This window comes from Leptonychotes weddellii, chromosome 2, assembly GCF_054177405.1.
Source record: "Leptonychotes weddellii isolate Sample4059 chromosome 2, ASM5417740v2, whole genome shotgun sequence".
NCBI classification, from domain to species: domain Eukaryota; kingdom Metazoa; phylum Chordata; class Mammalia; order Carnivora; family Phocidae; genus Leptonychotes; species Leptonychotes weddellii.
The window spans coordinates 63,371,535-63,391,147 of record NC_138370.1 but is presented as its reverse complement, the minus strand read 5'-3'; the positions used below and the strand labels follow the sequence as shown (position 1 = coordinate 63,391,147).

The following is a 19,613-nucleotide window of genomic DNA, read 5'->3' as shown; positions in this document are numbered from 1 at the left end:
CAGAAAGTACCTATAGTACCAAAGCCTTGGGACTTGCCACTGTTGGTTCCATAAGCCGGTGCCGGCTTCACTGAGAGGGGACGGGGTGAAGCCAGACTGTCATCCTGTGAATTGAAGCCAGATTGCTCTGGACCAATGCAGGAATGTAGACATGCACCTTAAAAACAATAGTTAGCATAAAGCAGCCCTCCAAATACGTTAAGCCTTTTTGTCATACAGGCAGAAGTGAGCTCGAGCTTATTACCAAGACTAACCTTCCAATATTTCAGAAAATGTGATTTCTAAGATGCTTTCACAACCATACAATCCTCTAACATTCAGTTTCTTCTATGTTGCCAATAATTTCAAAGATCAAGAGGCAGATACATAAAAACCACGATGTTGCGCATCAGTTGAGGGTGCCGATCAGAGACACACTAACAAGGTATTTATAGGGTTTCAGTGGTGATGTGGGTGAGCCCCACACTGAACATACACAATGACTCAATTTTAGGTAAGATTAAAATGTGGAGAGAATACTCCTTTGTCATTTCCTTCGTGATACTCCCCCTAACATTTTCTTTTCTTTCGTCTGCTTGTTAATATCTGGCATCTCATTTAAATAGTATAGAATCTTTTCTGAGCCAGTGATGAAATTTTTAACATGCAGATACCTGGAGAGATAATAATGACCGAAATCTTCAATACGAAGTGAATTTCCACGTCAAAGCTGAGGATTGCCCCAGTAAGACTGTGGGGGCCTGATGTGTGAGATGTGGGGTGACCACCTCTCAGATGAGGTTGAGGGAAAGGTGCAGAATAAGGGTTCAGAAGACAAACATCTGACTGCCTCACTATCGACTATCAGTCTTCCCCTGTGATGCTCCAGCCTCAGGGACTGCCCAGTGACAAGTGATTGCATTCTGGAAACATTTAAGATGACTGGCACAGGAACTTTGGTTAACATGGAGGGAGAGAAGACGGGTGGTGTTTATCCTGCTCTGAAAGTTTCTTCTATTTATTCCCACAGAAGTGTACAGTCTCAGTCACGGGCTCAGTCACGTTCTCTGCTCCCCGATCCCCTCTGAGTCACCCCTACCAACAACTTGGCGCCCCCCAAATCACAGTGCCGCCCTGTGGGACAAGTCCCCGAGCTGCTGCATCATCAATCCTTTCTCCTGTGACACTTCTCGCGTCCTGACCAAACAATTCTCTGATCAAAAACACCCCAAACCTGGTCATTTCCATCCTCACAAAAGAGAACAACATTTAAACAAGATTATGGTGTGCTGAATAACGCCAAGCCCTAGACGCCAAAATCTTCTATCAGGCAGAGCCACCTAGTGGTAGGATGGAATATGTTTATCAAATTCTCATTTAATTTCTCTCCTAAACAAACAATCCAATCCAGGTGGGGTTTTGGGTTTTTTTGTTTTTTTTTAATATGTTCATTTTGCTCACTCTTATTTACAGTTATCCCCTTTAAGATGGCCACTTCCATCTGTTTTCCTTACCAAACATCTCTTCATCCAAGCTAAACAAACCTCTAGTTTGTTATAATCACAGTTTTATGACTAAAATGGAAGCCGACACAACAGTGTCTCTTTAGAAGCGCAAGAAAAATGCCAATACTAATCTACTTCTAAAGATGGAGTCACTAGGATATTTACTTTACATTTTCCTCTTTGCCATAACTCACACTTTCTTTTCTCCACATGACACACACATATACCCATGTAAATTGTCACATAAAATCTACAGGCACAGAGACGATAAGCAAAAGGGCTCTACTGTGGTCTCCCCTCTCCTCCCCCACACACCTCTCATCAATAGCGGAAACTAGAAGTACCTTGGGTTGTGGTTTGATTCTTTTTCTTCCTTTAAAGTAGGTAAACATTCACAGTCCGCTAGGACAGAAAAAAAGCAAACTCATTGTTAGTCACCAAAATTCTATTTTCTATCCACAAAACTCTTACATTTGAGCATCACATTTCCCTGATCTGTATGGTTACTTGTGCAGAAATGGCCTCACTAGGGAGTTCCAGAGGTTAAAAGATTAATGATGGCAAGGCTCTTGAAATGGAAAAAGCATCAGAAGCACAGATACAAGACTTCAACATGCCTCTGGCCCTGTCGGAAAGGGCACAATTCATCACTGCTTGGTTATTCAGGCCCTGAAGAACCTCACTGTTGCTCGAAAAGCTAGAACCTGCATGTTGCAGGTTAGACAGTGGAATAAAATAGCTTTACCGGAGTCCTGACGTGCCTGCAGAATGATTTCAGTCAGGATGCCCCATCAAAAAGCAGCAGGTAAAGTGAGGAACAACTAACCTTCTTAAAGTCGTCAGAGTTCCCTCCTATTATGCCCCACTTATTTTTAAGGAAAAACAAAGTCCATCGGCTCCATCACGTATGTGTCAAAATAACTGTTTGCTATGGTTGTTAAAAAGAAAGGCCTTTTTCCAGGTTTCTGGTTTAGTGAGTGTAATAGGATCCTGATTTTGTATTACAATGATCCCAGGCACAAAAGGAAATATGGCAAATGATTAAGAGAGGTTATCTTTGGGTGGTGTATTCTTTTCTTCTTTCTACTTTTTTTTTTTTTTGCATTTTCCAAATTCTATTATGTAGGTATATTTTATAAACTAAAAATAACAAAATGAAACTACCTTCAGGATTATCTCAGTGACCCGCCCCTATCCTTAAATGTTCTACAGAGCCATTCTTTCCTCCATACTGGGCTATGAAAAACGGTTCTGTTCAAAAGTATACAAGTTCATTGAATGGTTCTAATCTTCTGGAAAGCTTATGTTGATAAGTCTCTGGTACAATAATTCTAATAACAGGTCTCTGGATTTGGACTTCACTATTGTTGAATCTGACAGACCCCAGAGTATTTTTTAAAGACGAATGTGAAAAATACGAATGATATGATAATATAAATACTGGATCTTATTAATTTAATCCGAGCATTAAAATAACTTATTGACTTTTTAAACGGAACTTTAAAAAGGAAAAAAAAACAGCTAACATCATTTTTAAATCTGAACATTGATTCACTGAAAAGTAAAGAACACATACAATTACTGCCAGATATCAACAAGTTCATGGGAATATTTATAATACTACTATATTGGTGTTGTCCAATATAACTTTCTATATGATGGAAATGTTCTAGATTTGTGCTGTATAATATAGTAGTTATGAGCCGCAAGTGGCAACTGAGCACTCAAAATGTGTCTAGAGTGACTGACGAACAAAATTTTTAACTTTATTTCATTTTTTAAAATTTTAATTTAAATAGCCACATGTGGCTAGCATCTATTGTCCTGGACAGCACGGATCTATGTAAACTATATGTGGTAAAGTTTTATACCATATACAGATTAAAATCGTAGATGTCTGAATGCTACCATATATAAGGTAATGCCAGACGCTAACCTTTTCCAGATAATTTGGACCTGAAGAGTTCCTTGTTTGAAAAAAGACCATTGGCTTCTTTAAAGAGGCCATTTGAAAAGCTTGTACAAGAATAAAAACCAAGGGCACCAAGTGATGGCCTAATCAAATGGAGTCTTTAACGATGGTCAGACCCAGGTTCACGGTCTGCATGCTCCAGATCTAATGTGGCTTGGGCTCACCCTGACACACTCCAGGATTTACGGGGTATTTCTGAAACTCTGACAGTCTTCTCATACTAGAGAAGACAGAAAAAGAACTTTAGGTGACCGTACCATTTCTATTCATGCTGTTCATCCACTTGTCAAGCTCTTCCATTTCGATTTCCATAACAGAGGGCGTGTCTTCCTCAAAAATGGGGCTAGAGAGAGAGCAAAAATCATGTTAAAACAAAAAGAAGTGTGTTGGGCAGAGTTTCCTTTTGGGAGAGGCTGGAATGCCGAGTGGGAGAAAGGTGAACTTGAGGTCGTGTGTGACACTCCAGGGCAGATGGAGGGGGGGTGGGGGTTGCCCTATTCACAGGTACCAAACTCTAAAAGGAGGAAAGGCTAGAACTAAAATAAACCTTCCTCTATCGCTGATCCAAAGACGGAGGGCACACAGCTCAAGGGGAGCCCAGGAGACCCTGACTGCCCCCCAGAAGGTACAACGTTGGGCCAACAGGCTTCCACCGTGAGGATCCTCTGGGGAGTTGCCCTGTTGAGCATTTTAGCCTTGCTTAATTTCATTTCCCTTTCTTTGAGGTTTCTGATCTGTGCCCCAGGTCAAGAGGCCACTGTGAACAGGTTGCTTTCCTCACTTCTCCTTTCAATTCCCAGGCTTTTCTGTCATGGAGAAATAGAGCCCTTGCTTTCAGAAACCCACCGCACTCACTTCTCAGGGCTCCGAGCCCACAGTTATGGGAAAGAAGCCCCTGGTTAATGTAAATGGGGTTGGGGAGGAGGACCACCAGCTCTGAACCACAGTATGGGCGTGACACCGTGGAGAGGAAGTGAGCCAAGTGTCTAAACAAGCAAGGTTGCTAGGGGGAAAGCCGGGGCGGGGGTGGTGACAGGGCCTCAGAACAATCTTCTGGTGGAATCTTGTTCTCTCTCTCTCTCCTCCCCCCTTCCCTCCCTCCCTCTCCCTATCTTTCCCCTCCTTCTCCTCCCTCCCTCTCTCTCTCCCTGCACCACCCTTCCTTCCTCTCCGCCTCCATTCCTTTTCTCCCTCCCACCCCACCATGGTTCTGCCGCATGAACTTTAGGCTTCTACCGGGGCTCTCCTCCTTTAATACCAGGGAACATATCTTTCCTGGTGATAAAATGTTTAACCAGAGTAAACGAACCGATGTCCTTGAAATACACCCAGTGTCAGGATATTGAACTACGATGCATTTGGAACTGGTAGTAGTCAAAAAGATTTAGTTTTTTCTGAAGAGGACCCTGTTCTTCACCCAGACTCCCCACTGAATTGAGGTTGGGGGCCTAGCGAGCATCCCCGTAGGCTGCTCAGGGCCCTCTCCCAGGGCCTAGGAAGCAAGAGGCCCCTCAAGGGTCCCTCAAGGGTGTCAGAACAAAAACCCATAAAAAGCAGATGGCTTTCTAATCTGCTCCTCTCCCTGATATCCTTGTCCTCACTGAGCTGGGTCAGAGGTAGTGGGGACTTACACTTTGTTGTTTTCACTTCCCAGTTCACCTAAAGAGAAAAAAAAATAAAGGCCATGTTAGCTTTCACTGTCCATAACAACTTTTTATTTCAACAACAGCTGAAATCTCCTTTACAAACACAAGAGATGACTTCAAATCGCATTTTTAAGGGAGCAATAATTAACCTTAATCTGGTGTTAATTGAGGTCTTAATCTCAGGTAAGGTCTAATTGAGGTACAACGCAGATTAAATTCACACCCGGTTTTGGACTTCGTAATATCGTAAAACCGAAGCTCTGAGGAAACCTGCTCTGTGTTGCTGTGGTTGAGGTGAGAACCAGGTAACAGACTGTCAAATGCCCATCAGACTCCAGATGAACGTGTGGCAAGAATCAAGGCGCATTGCCCCAGCTCCAGCTCTGTTTTGTTTGGCAGGGGAACCAATGCATCCAGAGAAAGAGGCAGTCATGTCACGTGAGTGGATAACATAGGCCCCCAGCACCTTCTATGATGTGAAAACCATCAAGGAGCAAACCACTTTGCAGAGGTCCACCGAATAGTCAAATGTTCCCGATCCTTGGCAAGCAGAGGTCTCTTTTCCCCAGGCCTGCAGAAATGCAGGTCCCCATCGAGGAAACACAGCCAGCAGGCACCGAGAACTGAGCTTCTGGAAGCTGGGAGCTGTTGTCATTTCCTGAGGGTTGGCAAGCTCTCACGGCCTTGATGATTCAGGAAAGCTAGGCACAGATGGAAGTTTCGTGCCATTACTGTCTACCTCCCAGGGCCTCTGGGTTATGTCTTTCTGCCCCTGGTAGGAATCTGAAGCTCCCTGCAGGTGCCTGACCCTCAGACACTTGGACTGGGGAAAGAGGAGTATATTCATTTTATATTTTTTATATAATTTCAATCTCAAATTGACATGCTATTTCCTTAAGGGGTTTTACTATAAATAAAGTCCCTACACATTGAGTCTCCCCTACAGGTGACCCATAAAGATCCCCCTGTTTTGTCACTTCCCCCCCTTTTCCTCCCCCTCTTTTCCTGCTTAGTAACACCCTCCCCACACACACACCCACACTAATTTCTCAGAGAACAAGTGGCCCCACAGCCCCACCGTAGAAGGCATGGATTTATCTTTATAATTTGAGTGCCCGCAGGCTTTGTGGAGAGCAAAAGCTAACCCTGCATGCAGATGATGGAAAAGTTTAAAAACCCATTACAAAAGTGCTCCAGATGCACCAAATGCGAAGCTCCTGTAATCAGTATTCAAACAGAGCAAAAAGCCTTCTGTGGCCTCGTCTCTCCTGCTCCGAGACCATTACCCTGGCCCAGCCACCATGGCAACAGAAAAACATCTGGGAGAGCTCACCAGAGCCGAGCATTAAGCCAGGAGGGAGACCAATTACATGTCCCCAGCAATCAGGCCCTGCCCGCACCTCTCCACCTGGCCTCTATCTCTTTATTAATAGCCATCTACTCCCTTTGCAACCGGAGGGCAAATGTACCTCTTACACTACCCCCCACCTGCACTTGATTCCATTTTCCCTCCTACAGTCCTTCCATGTCATACCCTCCTCCCCACTTTGTCCTCTGCCTCCAGTCCCCAGTTACAACCACTTAGCACGCCCGTGCCCCCACTGTCAGCCAGTCTCCTCTGTGCAGCTCCGGTGGTGGGGTGGTGGGTGGTGGGATTGCTGGGCTGCGCGGGCGGGGGGCGTGGACTCCCACAGGGGACCGGCTGGCTTAGCTTTTCTTTTCCGTGTGGAACCCTGAGCAAGAGAGAGTCTTTCTGGAGATGTTCTGAGCTGAGCCAGGCTTCACATCACCACAGCCTGTTTAAAGGGATGCCTGCAGCTAACACAGAGACACAGCCCATCAGACCCTTAATAAATGTTAAATAAATGCTACAAATGTAACTCCTGGAGGTCTAGGAAGAAGGGCAATAGAACAGCAAATTACTGCCCAGCACTTCCCTTCTCCTGGACTTGAAATGGACAAGCCCAAAAGAAAAAATGTGATTGCGGGTCAGAAGGGCTCTTTCTAAAGGTGTTGGCCGGGTCCTCCCCAGTCATCAAATGTGCAGGCTCACTTCCTGCTGGAGAAGAACACACCAGGCACTATTCACATGGTGGGGAGAAACCAATGTGTCTGTTTCTAACTTTCTGAGGCGACATCATCCATGCCCTCCCACAAAACATCATTTTGGATGCTTTCCAAGCAAAATGCTGGTCTGACCCAGTGTGACAGTCTTATTTTTCCTGGAAAAAAATATTTAAATCAAATTTTGTTAATTTGAACAGTCTCCTTTTATTTATTTTTTTAAGACTTATTTATTTATTTTTTAGAGAGCTGGGAGGGGCGGCACGCAGAGGGAGAGGGAGAGAGAATCTTAAGCAGACTCCCCGCTGAGCATGGAGCCTGACGTGGGCCTCGATCTCACAACCCTAAGAGCATGACCTGAGTCAAAAATCAAGAGTCCGATACTTAACCTGCTACGCCACCCAGGCGCCCCTCTCCTTTTATTGATCTGCATTATAATGTTAAATATGAATGGGTGGACTTTGGCAGACAGCAGGGCTTAACTTTTCAGCATTGTTTGTTTGAAGAGATATCCATGTGTTAAGCAGTTAACCATCTGTATCTATATTAAAGGAAATATTCAAATAAAGCTCTCTCTATCAAAACTTGTGATAAGCAATTGTTTTGAAATTTTAAGATCTCTGTGTTGTTTCTCTTAAAGTGAGGCATATTTTAAAACAAAAAGAATGTGCCAGTTTGTATTAAGAATAAGTTTCGAATTTGTTTTTATCTCTGAGAATAGGTAGGTGTTCTTTTAAAAAAGTACTAACGCTGTTTCATTAACTCGTTCATTCAACCACATGTATTGAGCAGCTGATATATGTTGGGCTAGACACTGTGTCAGGTCAAAGGGGCAATAATAATAAGCAGCAGCAACTAACACAATATGCCAGCTACTCTTTTTCTGAAGTGGTTTACATAGATGAATTCATTTACTTCTCACGATGGCTCTGCAAGCCAGGTGTCGGATTTGCCCATTTCACAGATGAGGAAACTGAATCAGAGAAGTCGTAGAGCTAGGGAAAAAAGCCAACCAGGTAGTGCGGTTCCAGAGCCCATTCTCTAACCTCCACATCACACCATTAAACCAGATAAGTAAGACAAGTTCTTGGTTCTCTCGGACCTTAAAGAGAACCTGACCTAGTAAGAGAGACTAAAAACAGAAAAAAGACAAGTCACCAACTTACGCAACGTAAATGCTGTACACAGTAAGTGAGAACACAGAAGAGGTGGTGATTCATTTTGCCCAGGGAGTGATTACTCAAGGCTTCATAAAAACTTCAGAACTGGGCATGGAAGAATAGGGTGGCAGTTTGCCAAGCAGACAAGAAGGAAATCCCAAACAGAAGAGTAGTAGAGTAGGCATGTAAGCATCATGAACGTGTGTGTACGCTAGGCTCCGGGAATAGCAAATACTTGGAGCGTGGCTCCAGCAGGGTGCGTGAGCCCTCTGAGAAGGAGGCCAGTTCTTGATGGTGAATGGCTTTTGACTTTGGAGATGCTCACAACGAAGTCCCACGAAAAATCCTCTTCTGTATTTAGAGCCTTGAAAACAGGCACATTTGACCAGACACCCCCATCCTTCCCCCCCAGGTCCCATAATATCATTAGGTAAGACTGGCTGCAGGGCTATGGTTTAGGCAGGAATTTCTTACTGTCCCTGAGGTTAAGAAAATGGGGTCCAGGCAGCTCCGTCTGCTTTATCTTTTTCTTTAGCTTACAAAGGATGCTGTGTGACCACTGTTACTAGGTCACCCTGAAATTTCAAGCAGTGGAGAAACGTGGCTTTTTCGACTCCCTTGGAATCTATTATATTGGCTCCTGCCAAGAAAGGTGCTTCTTCCCTAGCTCACTTTTACCATACCTGCTGGCATTATGGAAAAATGACCATTTATAGCTCCTGCCGAGAGCTTAAAGGCTCTCCTGATACAAGGAGAGTGAGCCAGGCCTGCAGGCCAAGGGCATGATCTCAAAGCCAGAGGTGCCCTGTTAGTGAGTGTGAGGGATATACAGTGAATTTTTGTATGTACATATCAATATGTAGCTCATTAGAGATGGTCCCATCCCTTGAGTGATTTTTGTAATAACTAAAGGCTTCAACTTTAAAAAGTCTAATTAGAGTCATTTTTACCAGCACAAGCCAAAAGTCCTCAAGTCTGCTTTGGACTTAGAAGCACCCTGACACCTAGTATTTGTTGCTCCTAGATTTGGAACTGAATACCCACAGAGGTATCTCTGACCTAGGGAATTCTCTATCAGATCGGTTTCAGCTTTATGCTGGTAATCTTCAGCCAACTAGGAATTTCATACAAAAGTTAGCATAGCTTTAATGAGAATAAGAACAATGCTTTACTCAGGCCTTTTCACAATCAAATTGGGCATGGAGGAGAAAACAATATCTTCGACAGAAATATACAGAATATATTATATAATATACAGAATATACGGCAGAAGAATCCTCTTCCAGTGGAGACAAGCCCAAGGTCTCAGCCTTCCCATCCCCAACCCCAAACTGACCCACCGCTTTGCCCTTTTGAACGTTTCCTCCAATTTAGGGAATGTTGCATGGACCTCTTGGCCAATATTAGACAAGGCCCTCATCTGGATTAGGTACAGAGAGGGTAGCTGTGTGTTTTAATTTTAGGCTAAAGCCATTCTCTTTTTGAAAAATAAGGGGATATTCATCATTTACTAGTTTATATAGTCCTGGTTGCTCAACTTTAAAACCTCTCCCTTCTTTCTCCTCCCCAATCACCCACTCCAGACAGGCATTAGGATCATACTCACATGTCTGTACGGCACTCTGAGATCCTTGGCTAGAAGGCCCTGTGTAGAAGAAGCAAAAAATATTTTGTTTTACTGATTGTTCATTAACACATGAACATACATGGAAATGGGAACATACAAAATATTTACCTTGTTTGGTCCTTTTTCTTTTATAGCGTACTATAAGGATTATCACTGATAAAAATAGGAGCGCAAATAAAACCAGTGGGATCAACACCATTAATACAAACTCCAACTGATTTTCATCCTCGTCAATGTCGCTAAAACTTGAATTTGCCATGAATGCTCCCATGGTCACGGCAACAAATGTAGTTTGAGTATGAAAATCTTCATCTCCACTTTCCTCTTCCAGGGGCATTTCTGCTGACTGTTTTGTTTCCTCAGAGAAATCTGTAGGGACACACACAAAATTGAGAGTGCCATGGAGACAAAGCTACTATGTTATGTTTTCAGTGATTTTTAAATATATCCTACATGCATCCAGCGGTAAACTTGATCCACTGCGTTTGGTCTTCCAGTTCAGTGTGACAGAGTATTGATTTAGCGTAAATGGAGCTCAAGCTGGGAATATATTGAACATGGAATCAGAGCCCAGAGAGAAACTTCCCACAAATGCAAGCAGTTTAGCCTTGACCAGATACGTTAGACACACTTACGCGAAGGGCACTGAGAAGCTTTTTTGTGTCAAAAGGGTGATACTCCAGAACATCTCCTATAGGGTATGATGCTATTTTTATGCTATAAATGTAAATTCATATCTACTATAAGTTAACTACTTTCCTCGTAATACTTGGGTATAAAGGAATGCACACTGTCCCAATTTTTTTTTAATTTAATTTATTTATTTATTTATTTGAGAGAGAGAGATTGCGTGTGCCTTCGTGTGAGTGAGGGCAGGAGCCGAGGGGGAGGGGCAGAGGGAGAGAGAGACTCTGAAGCAGGCTACCCGCTGAGCGCAGAGCCCAACATGGGGCTCGATCCCACGACCCTGAGATCATGACCTGAGCCCAAACCAAGAGTCCAAGAGTCCAACGCTTAACCGACTGAGCCACCCAGGCGCCCCGCACTGTCCTAACTTTTAATAAAAGGTTACCTATCAGTGTGGAAGAATTTTTGGAAACTGGGGTGACTGATTAGATTTCAGTGTCAGTTCTCACATTCTGCAGAGAACTGAGTCTCTCTGAGATTATCTGACAGAAATCTTCCTGGGTTCTAAATAAAAACACAGTGCGGATTTCGTTTGTAAGGTGACATTCTCAAGGAGGAAGTTCCCTTAGGGACTAAGTAAACTGCACCAATATTTAAATGTATTTAATAAAAAGCATGTTTAGAACTTCCCCTATTAAGAAGCTATAAACCAGTTTATTCTGTTTGAATTTCAGATTGTGTTGGAAAACCATCCTGGGGCTCATCCCAGGGCAGGAAGGACTATGAGCCTGATGATTATCTGAAAAATCTCCCCTCACCTTGGCTATGTAGTGATCACAGTAAGGTAAGCTGAAGGTTTTCATCCTACCATAGTATAACGTCTGTTGTTCAAATGGGGCCTGCTGAGGAAGACAGCATATGAGTTTAGGCCATAGAAAACTTACCCAATAAATAAGATGACGTATGGGAAAGTCCTTTCTAAAGTGCAAGGTGCTGTGCAAACAGAAAAGTCAGCTGCTTCAAGCCATGCTCTATAACCAGAGGTTAGGTCACCCTTTGGAATGCCAGAGGGGGCCCCTGCAGGGCCCATCCCACACCTTATCCATCTGCGCAACTGAATGACAAGGGATTCCTCTGATTTAATTTATAAAAATATTTGTTTGATCACAGTCTAATTTTTTTTTTTTTGGTTATACAGATGAACATTTCAGTTTCCTCCAAGACCAGGGAATCCACTTGATAATCACATTGGTAAATGTCACCCCAAACCATCAGAATCAGTTATAAACTGCAGAGTCTAACTAACCGGTATTCTTCACGTGTTTATGCCAAAAGCAGGATTTAAGAAAATATCTAGGGCGCCTGGGTGGCTCAGTTGGTTAAGCGACTGCCTTCGGCTCAGGTCATGATCCTGGAGTCCCGGGATTGAGTCCCGCATCGGGCTCCCTGCTCAGCGGGGAGTCTGCTTCTCCCTCTGACCTTCCTCCTTCTCATGCTCTCTGTCTCTCATTCTCTCTCTCTCAAATAAATAAATAAAATCTTTAAAAAAAAAATATCTACTATTTATTGACTTCTGTCTGGGTTAAATGGCTTTGTCTTATATTTATGTCTTCGAAATAAGGTAATAAGTTAATAATGATAGCATATGTTAAAAGCTTTGATGCATCATGTATCACCCCGAACCAGGAAAAGCTATTAGTCCACTAGAACAATCTCCTCATTAGAGTCACATTGCTTGCCGAACTACTGAGACCAAATAGCATTCTTCACTGATAGTCCAGCAGGTGACGACGAGACATTTACAGGGGGTGGGGGTGAGTGGCACATATGCAGATGCAATTGGTGGTACTGACCCTATTCCTTGAGGTCCGTGCTTACAGACCTTCCTCGAATCCCCAGACTTGCCTTTTATCTCTTTTGCTTACTTCTACTACAGCTGAGGCTGCTGCCACTATGTCAGGCTAACCTCTATAGAGAATTGACTAAGCCAAGTCCTGTGCTCTGCCTTTTACCCAGATTATCTCATTTTGTCCTTACCATTTTCCCAGATGGAAACTGGGGCAAAGAGGTTACACAACTTGCCCATAGTCACAGAGCAATCATGGAGGAGGATTTGAACCCAAGAGGGCTAGTCGCTGAACCTGAGCTTTGAAGCTCACATGGTATTTTCCTTCCAGTTGGACCAGAATATGATTACCAGTCATCAAGTGGTGAACAAGAGAGGGAACCCCATGTCCTTGCGCCTCTGCCTATAACGAGGTGGCTTTCTGGCATGAAAGAGAAGGGCAGGGGGATGGGTCCCAGAAGCCTTGGCTTTGTGGGTCTCCTGCTAAGCTCCTCAGCCCAGATGTGCTGTGAGCAATGCTGCCCAGAAGAGCAGGATGTGTTCGGCACCTCTCCAAGGAAGGCTTTTTTTTTTTAAGTTTTATTTATTTTATTTTAAAAATTTATTTATTTTAGAGAGAGCAAGAAAAGAGAGAGAGAGCACAAGCGGGAGGAGGGGCAGAGGGAGAGAAAGAGAATCTCAAGCAGATGCACCGCTGAGCACAGAGCCCATTGCAGGGCTTGATCCCACAACCCTGAGATCACGACCTGAGCCAAAACCAGGAGTCAGATGCTCAGCCAGGCACCCCTCCAAGGAAGGCTTTGGGTCACCACTTGACCCATGGCCCCAGAAGAAGAGAAAATAGGAATGGAAATAAGGTAGCAGGAATAAAGAGGGCGTTTGGATAATCAGGAATGAAAGAGAAATGGAAAGAAGCACACCAGATGGTCCCGGGTTGTACATTCATTTTTTAGCATAAGGGGCAGTGCTGGTCACAGGTGGCCTTTAGTGACAATTTGCAGTGAAAAGGGCTGGAATTTCTCTCCCCATATCTCTCTCACATACACCCTAACATACATTTTCCACATTAAGCATCATTTACTCTCTCAGAATCTCTAGTGACTACCTAAATAAATAAGAACCAAGGGGTTGGTCTCTCTCCCTCTCTGTTTTATTTTTCTTTACCCTACAAGCCTTCATCTCCAGATACTTCTATGATAACCTTCCTCCCAGCCCTCTCTGCCCCATCCAACACCATCATAGCCAAAAATAATAAATAACAGTAACTGGCATTTATCAGATGCTTTGTATGCTAGGAACTAGCTAGGATAACAGGCACTACCTAATTTCATCTTCACAACAACTTTATTGTGCACATTTTACAGATGAAGAAACTGAGTCTTGAATGTCTTGTCCTGGGGTACAACCCTGTCATTTATAAGTTCTGCTACATATGATTTGGAAGCCACATTCCCTAGAGTATAAGCACCAAATGACAGCGAAGGTTCTAGTCACAGCTCTGTCACTTCGTAGTAGCGGGAATTTGAACAAATTATTTACCCCTGTGGCTTAATGTCCTAATTTGTACAACTAAGGGGTGATCCCCCAAACCCCATCTACTTCCACATTTCCACACATACGGTGTTTATCTTGTTTTTAATTAGAATTTTTGAATTGGTACTAGACACATGGTACTAAGGTCAGAAAGGAAATGTCACTACACCATGTCCCCCAGTTACTACTGTTCCCTCCCCAGAGGTAGCCGTTGTTTCTGTTGCCTTCCAGAGAAACTCCATGTGTATGTAAGTATCATTTCCCGTTTTCTTTTTTTAACACAAAAGGTAGCAAAATCTATATATGTTCTGTCCCTTGCTTTTTTCACTTAAAAATTGGTTTTCAAGATTATTTCCTGTCTATATACAGAGAGTTGTTTTTTCCCCCTATTATTTGGCTGTATCATAACCTATTCCTATTGACAGAGATTTAGGTTGTTTCTCTTGAGTTTTCAGAGATGCCACAATAAACACCTGCCCATCCTTCAGTTGGCACGTGTGCACATACAGTCTGGTTTTTTTTTTTAAGATTTTATTTATTTATTTGTCTCAGAGAGAGAGAGAGAGCACAAGCAGGGGAGCGGCAGAGGGAGAGGGAGAAGCAGGCTCCCCGCTGAGCAGGGAGCCCGATGTGGGACTCGATCCCAGGACCCTGGGATCATGACCTGAGCCGAAGGCAGATGCTTAACAGACTGAGCCACCCAGGCACCCCCGTACTGTCTGTATTTTGTCTCAGGTGTGATGAGAGCAGGGGCGAGGGCGTTGGGTGCAGGGGGAGAGAGGACAGCACCAAACCTCAGAGCTTCTCCAAGATAGCTCCAGCCCAGGCCTCACATGATGAAAACTGGCAGAAACTAAATCAGGAAAGTGCTGGGGGTGCAGGTGGTGTTTGGTGGGAAAGGCGGGGGCCGGAGTTGACAAACACTGGGGATCAGGCCCAAGAGTTCATGCCAGGAGCATTACATGTCGTCAGAAGGGGAGCTGGAAAAGCAGGGTGGGCCATTGAATCAAATCAGTGACTGAGCATGGGTGACCAAGGGGACAGAGAGGTAAGAGCAAGAAAACCAGAGGTGGACAAACCCAAGGTGGGAACCGCAGCAGAGCCAGAGGTCACAAGAGCAGGCAGGGGAGTCCAGGGGGCAACTCAGGGGACGTTTCCCCAGAGCACTATGGAGGTTCCTCCTGTGGCCTGTGGGGTAACAGCAACTCTTAACCCAATGGACACGGGGGTCCCCAGACATGCCTTTGGACCCCAGCCTTTTCTAAGCAACACTTGCTAAGGCCCCTTAAAAGTCCATGGTGATTTCCCGTAAGAACCATCCTATGCTTCTGGGATAAAAGCGACACTTGACAACCTAAGGGGTCCAGCACTATTGCGGGAGAACCCAGCACTCTCTTCCAGGAAGTGAGTCTGGAGCTTGCGTGTGGAGCCCGGCGGGCAGGGCTGTGTCTTGCGCGGTGCGCGGGCTTTGTGGACATCTCCGTGGTATGGGGTGGTGCGCAGGACGCAGACCGACAGGGCCTGCGAAAGCCCCTCACGGCTTCAACCCTCTGTTTCTCAAAGGCCAGGAAAGGAGGCCCCTGTGCGGCCTCTCCCGTACTGCGGGGTTGAAGAGCAAACGGAATCACACGCCTGACAACACCGGCTAACCCAGAGGGCAGCGCGCTCATGCCGCCTGCTGGTGGGTTTGCTACTTCCTCCGCGCTCTTCCCATCCGTCCTCCCCCATCTCCAGACTCACCAGTTTCTCTGCGGCTCCCCACGGGACTAATCTGCCTGCTATAATGTCTTCATTTTTTTTGTTGTGTCTTCTTAGCTAAATTTGGACATATTTCAGGGTAAAAGATGTATGGCCCGGGGGGCTAAAGCTGAGAAAGCTGCAGAAGTGGAGAGGATCAAGCCTGAGAGCGAAAGGGGAGAGGCGTTAGCCAGCAAAAGTACAGAGGAGAAGAAGAGCGAGGACAGTACCTGACAAGCAGACAGGCTGTGTGTGAGGGCCGCCCGCGGGGGGGCCCTGGGCCCTGCACGTGAGCTGCCCACGGAATGCCCGCGGGGCGGCCAGGGCTCCAGGCCACGGAAGCCCTGTCTTCGAGTGGCCCCAACGCAATCTAGCCGCCCCCCCCCGGCCCCCCGCACTCTCCCTTTCACCATCTCTCCCCCTTTGCTCAGATCCTGCCGCATTACTACAAGATCATGGGCGTAGTCACGGGAATGAGGAAAGCACTTCGCTTGGCTTTTAATCCTCAAATCCTAAAATTACCAGATCATCAACTGCACCGTTGCGGCATCCCTTACAAAGGATCATTGACTATATGCATGCAAACACATCTGGGACGCATATTCCACACGTCTGGCAAGGACCCTGGGGGAAATCCTTGTGGGTCGGAAACTGCGGGGAAATGCTGGAGGTGAGCCTGGCAGCCCCAGCCCCCGAGCGGGCCGGTCACACCCCTCCCCCCATCACAGCTCCAAACACCGTCACTAAGTGGAAATGACTCTGCTTCCCAGTGAAGCAAACTAGCTAACTTCTCCTTTTTTGAAAGTGGAACAAATATGCAACCAGCTCTAGTTTTTTTAAGTGAAAAAAAAAAAAAAACAAGTATTACGTACGAACTGAAAGAATGCTGTTATAGTATAAAATAGAACAAGGCTGAGAGAATGGCGTAAACTCGGGATATCATCAAGTATGTTGGGCCGCAATCAGAGGACCCACTCTTTCATCTGTTATGTAGACTCCGTGCACAAATTGTGTCAACTATTTTATCTCATTTTATTTTTTTTAAGATTTTATTTATTTATTTTTGGAAGAGAAACAGAGAGGGCACAAGCTGGGGAGGGGAGGGGAGGGGCAGAGGGAGGAGCAGACTCCCCGCTGAGCAGGGAGCCCAGGACCCTGGGATCATGACCTGAGCTGAAGGCAGATGCTTAACCGACTGAGCGACCCAGGACCCCATTTTTTTATGATTTTTAACAATTTTATAATTCAGATAATGAAATAAAAGAAAACACAAGTCGAGTGTCAGGCATTCAAACTCAGCCCTGCTCTGAGGAGTAACTGGAGGATATGAATTTCATGATATTCAAGACACCAAACTCAAGAAGTCTGCCTACTTATCACCCCTGTACATCTGGGCACAGCAAAGAACCAGTCAGTGAGAGAAGGATGAGACAAAACCAAACCAAGAAGCTCTCCAGTGGTTCTCAGCCTTGGCTGCACGAAAGAATCGCCTGGGGACTTTTAACACTCTTGATGCCCAAACCTTTACCTCATGGTGTCTGCGGTGAACACAAGCCTCAGTATTTTTTACAGTTCTCCAGGTGACTCCAAGGTTGAGAACCACTGCTGCCGACCCTACCCATTTCCCGTCTTCCCCTGGGCCACCCCAGCACCCTCCCCTCCTGTTCTCTGTGCTCCTCCTTGGTAAAGTGGAGAAGAATCAGAGGTCAGGGAGTTGGATGCCCAAGGCTTGCCTAGCAGCTGCCAACTCGATCACCAGAATACAGTAGCTTAAGAATCATCGCTGAAGCCTGGAGCTCCTGAGAAACTCTGGCCAGGCTAGACTGAGAGAACACTGTCACAACCATGCCTTCCCGAGTAAGTCTGATGAAGAGACAATGCGCTGGAATGTAAAACCCTCATTTCCACTAACGGTCACTGCCGACACATCAGCTTGGAGGTTTACACCAGTGGTCCTCGAACTTTAGCATTAGAATCACCTGGAGGGCTTCTCAAACACAGAGTGCTGGCCCCTGCTCCCAGAGTCTGTGCTTTAGTAGGTCTGGGATGAGGCCAAGAATTTTAAGGGGTTTTTTTAAAGATTTTATTTTTAAGTAATCTCCCCACCTAAGGTGGGGTTCAAACCCACAACCCCCAAATCAAGAATCACACGCTCTGCTGACTGAACCAGCCAGGCGCCCCAAGAATTTTCATTTCTAACAAAATGCTGCTGGTCTGGAGGCCATACTTTGACAGCCACTGGTTTAAGCTGCCCAAACAACCTCATTTAGATGTGCTTTATTATTGGTAACACCTCTTGTTCTCAACACTTACTGTGCACCAGCATCGCCTGGTGGGTTTTAAGCTCCACCCAGATCCGTTATGTGGGGCTATCTGCAGCTGCACGTGGGCAACGATCTGTTCTCAGAGCTCCCCTGGTGATTTCAGCAGTGAGTACACAGTAAGTAACTATGCTGGGTTGAGAGTTACTGAGTTAAACTGTAATTCGATTGACTTCATTTTAATTTGTTGTTATTCGTGAAGATAGTCCTTACCAGCTTGAAAGATGATTGGAGAACCCTACCCAGAAAGAAGCCTCTGAAAGCAAAGTGAAAGGATGTATGCAGCCATCAAATAAATGGTCTATCTCTCCGGTTCTGGTATCTCTCTACAAATCAGTTGCTCAGCATCTGTGGAATCTGGCTGCGATGGGCCAGGGAAAAATGGGAACAAACGACTTAAAATCGGGCCCCAGCCTGTCTGTGGGCGGGTGATTGCGTTTGATGCAGGAAGTTGCCAACACCAAGTGGATGGACCATGGCTCCTTGACGTTGGGCCCCTGGGACACCATCCTGCATGGCTTCTGAAGCGTTCTGGCCTTTCTCTGGTTTGCTTGGTTTCAAAAAGAGTGCTGTTTATCATCCGAGAGTAGTTCATTCAGGTACTCGTTTATTGCCCGAGGCCACGACGGCTTGGTGCCGTATCTATCCCCAGCACCTGGAACCCTGTGTGCTGTGAGGTAGCCATTGGGTACAAGTTGCTCAGGAAATGTAAATAGGCCAGGTTAGTCGGAGAGACACTGTTAGGACATCTCTCACCTTTTTATCAAGAATATCCTGTCCTCTTCCCTCTGTCCCCCCTCTTCCAAGAATACACACAGTGCGTTCTTAGTCACAAAGAGAACTAGGGATCTCAGGTGGTTTCCTCAAAAGGTTATTGGAATTTTAAAGAAAACGCTGGAAAATGAGAGGAACCATTTAATGCCAAGTGAAGAATCCTGAGTGATGAAAAATTTCATGTTTTTAGTTTTTGTTTGGTAGGGTGGGGGGAATCCAGTGTTCCACATGGTTTCCCTCAGGTGATCTAATTCTCTGGGGACAGGACTAGGGCATCGGAAGGATTGTTGTTTTCATCGTAAGCTCTGTTGCACGACGTATTTAACAATTTTGGTTAAGTGAAAATATTCACTTAATATATTTTTGCTGACATATTTACCTGAAGAAGATATGGTCAGAATAAGTATGGTTGAACAGACGTGAGGCAAAAGCCCTGAGGGGTAAGGGCAGGTTCTGACTATCACAGGGTAGTTCAGGGAAAGCGGTCCTGTGTGACGATGCCTTACGTTGAAAGAAGGTTGACAAATGTTTCCTTTGCTTATTTTGAGGAGGGTCATCTGGTAAAATGCTTTGCTGCGGTAGTCTGCTCTGGGAATTTACTTGTGAAGCTTGGTTATATTTTTACCGCATTGCCTTGAGAAACACACCTGCAATTGCGATTCATTATCAGATGAAAACATGCCCCACGAAGGGGGCCCACAATGCTCTGATGTCTTTTTTGTTTTCAACTGTTTATTTTGATGTCTTTTTAAGAGCAAGCTTACTCATATTTAGTCAGACTTGCCCAGACCCTCAGGCTGTCTCAGTTTGAAGCTACTCACC

The 19,613-nt window shown here is 45.1% G+C and overlaps 1 protein-coding gene across 2 annotated transcripts in view; it reads right to left on the bottom strand.

Annotated features, from left to right (window-relative positions):
• Nucleotides 1–19,613, bottom strand: part of TMEM154 (transmembrane protein 154) — a 42,888-nt gene that overhangs the window by 12,385 nt on the left and 10,890 nt on the right. For both annotated transcript variants that reach the window (XM_081811765.1, XM_081811764.1), the window contains 5 exons: nucleotides 10,062–10,322; nucleotides 9,933–9,971; nucleotides 5,088–5,115; nucleotides 3,714–3,799; nucleotides 1,829–1,886 (listed from right to left, as the gene is read on the bottom strand). In XM_081811765.1, the coding sequence (XP_081667891.1) occupies nucleotides 1,829–1,886; nucleotides 3,714–3,799; nucleotides 5,088–5,115; nucleotides 9,933–9,971; nucleotides 10,062–10,322 (472 nt within the window). The remainder of the gene's footprint in view (nucleotides 1–1,828; nucleotides 1,887–3,713; nucleotides 3,800–5,087; nucleotides 5,116–9,932; nucleotides 9,972–10,061; nucleotides 10,323–19,613) is intronic.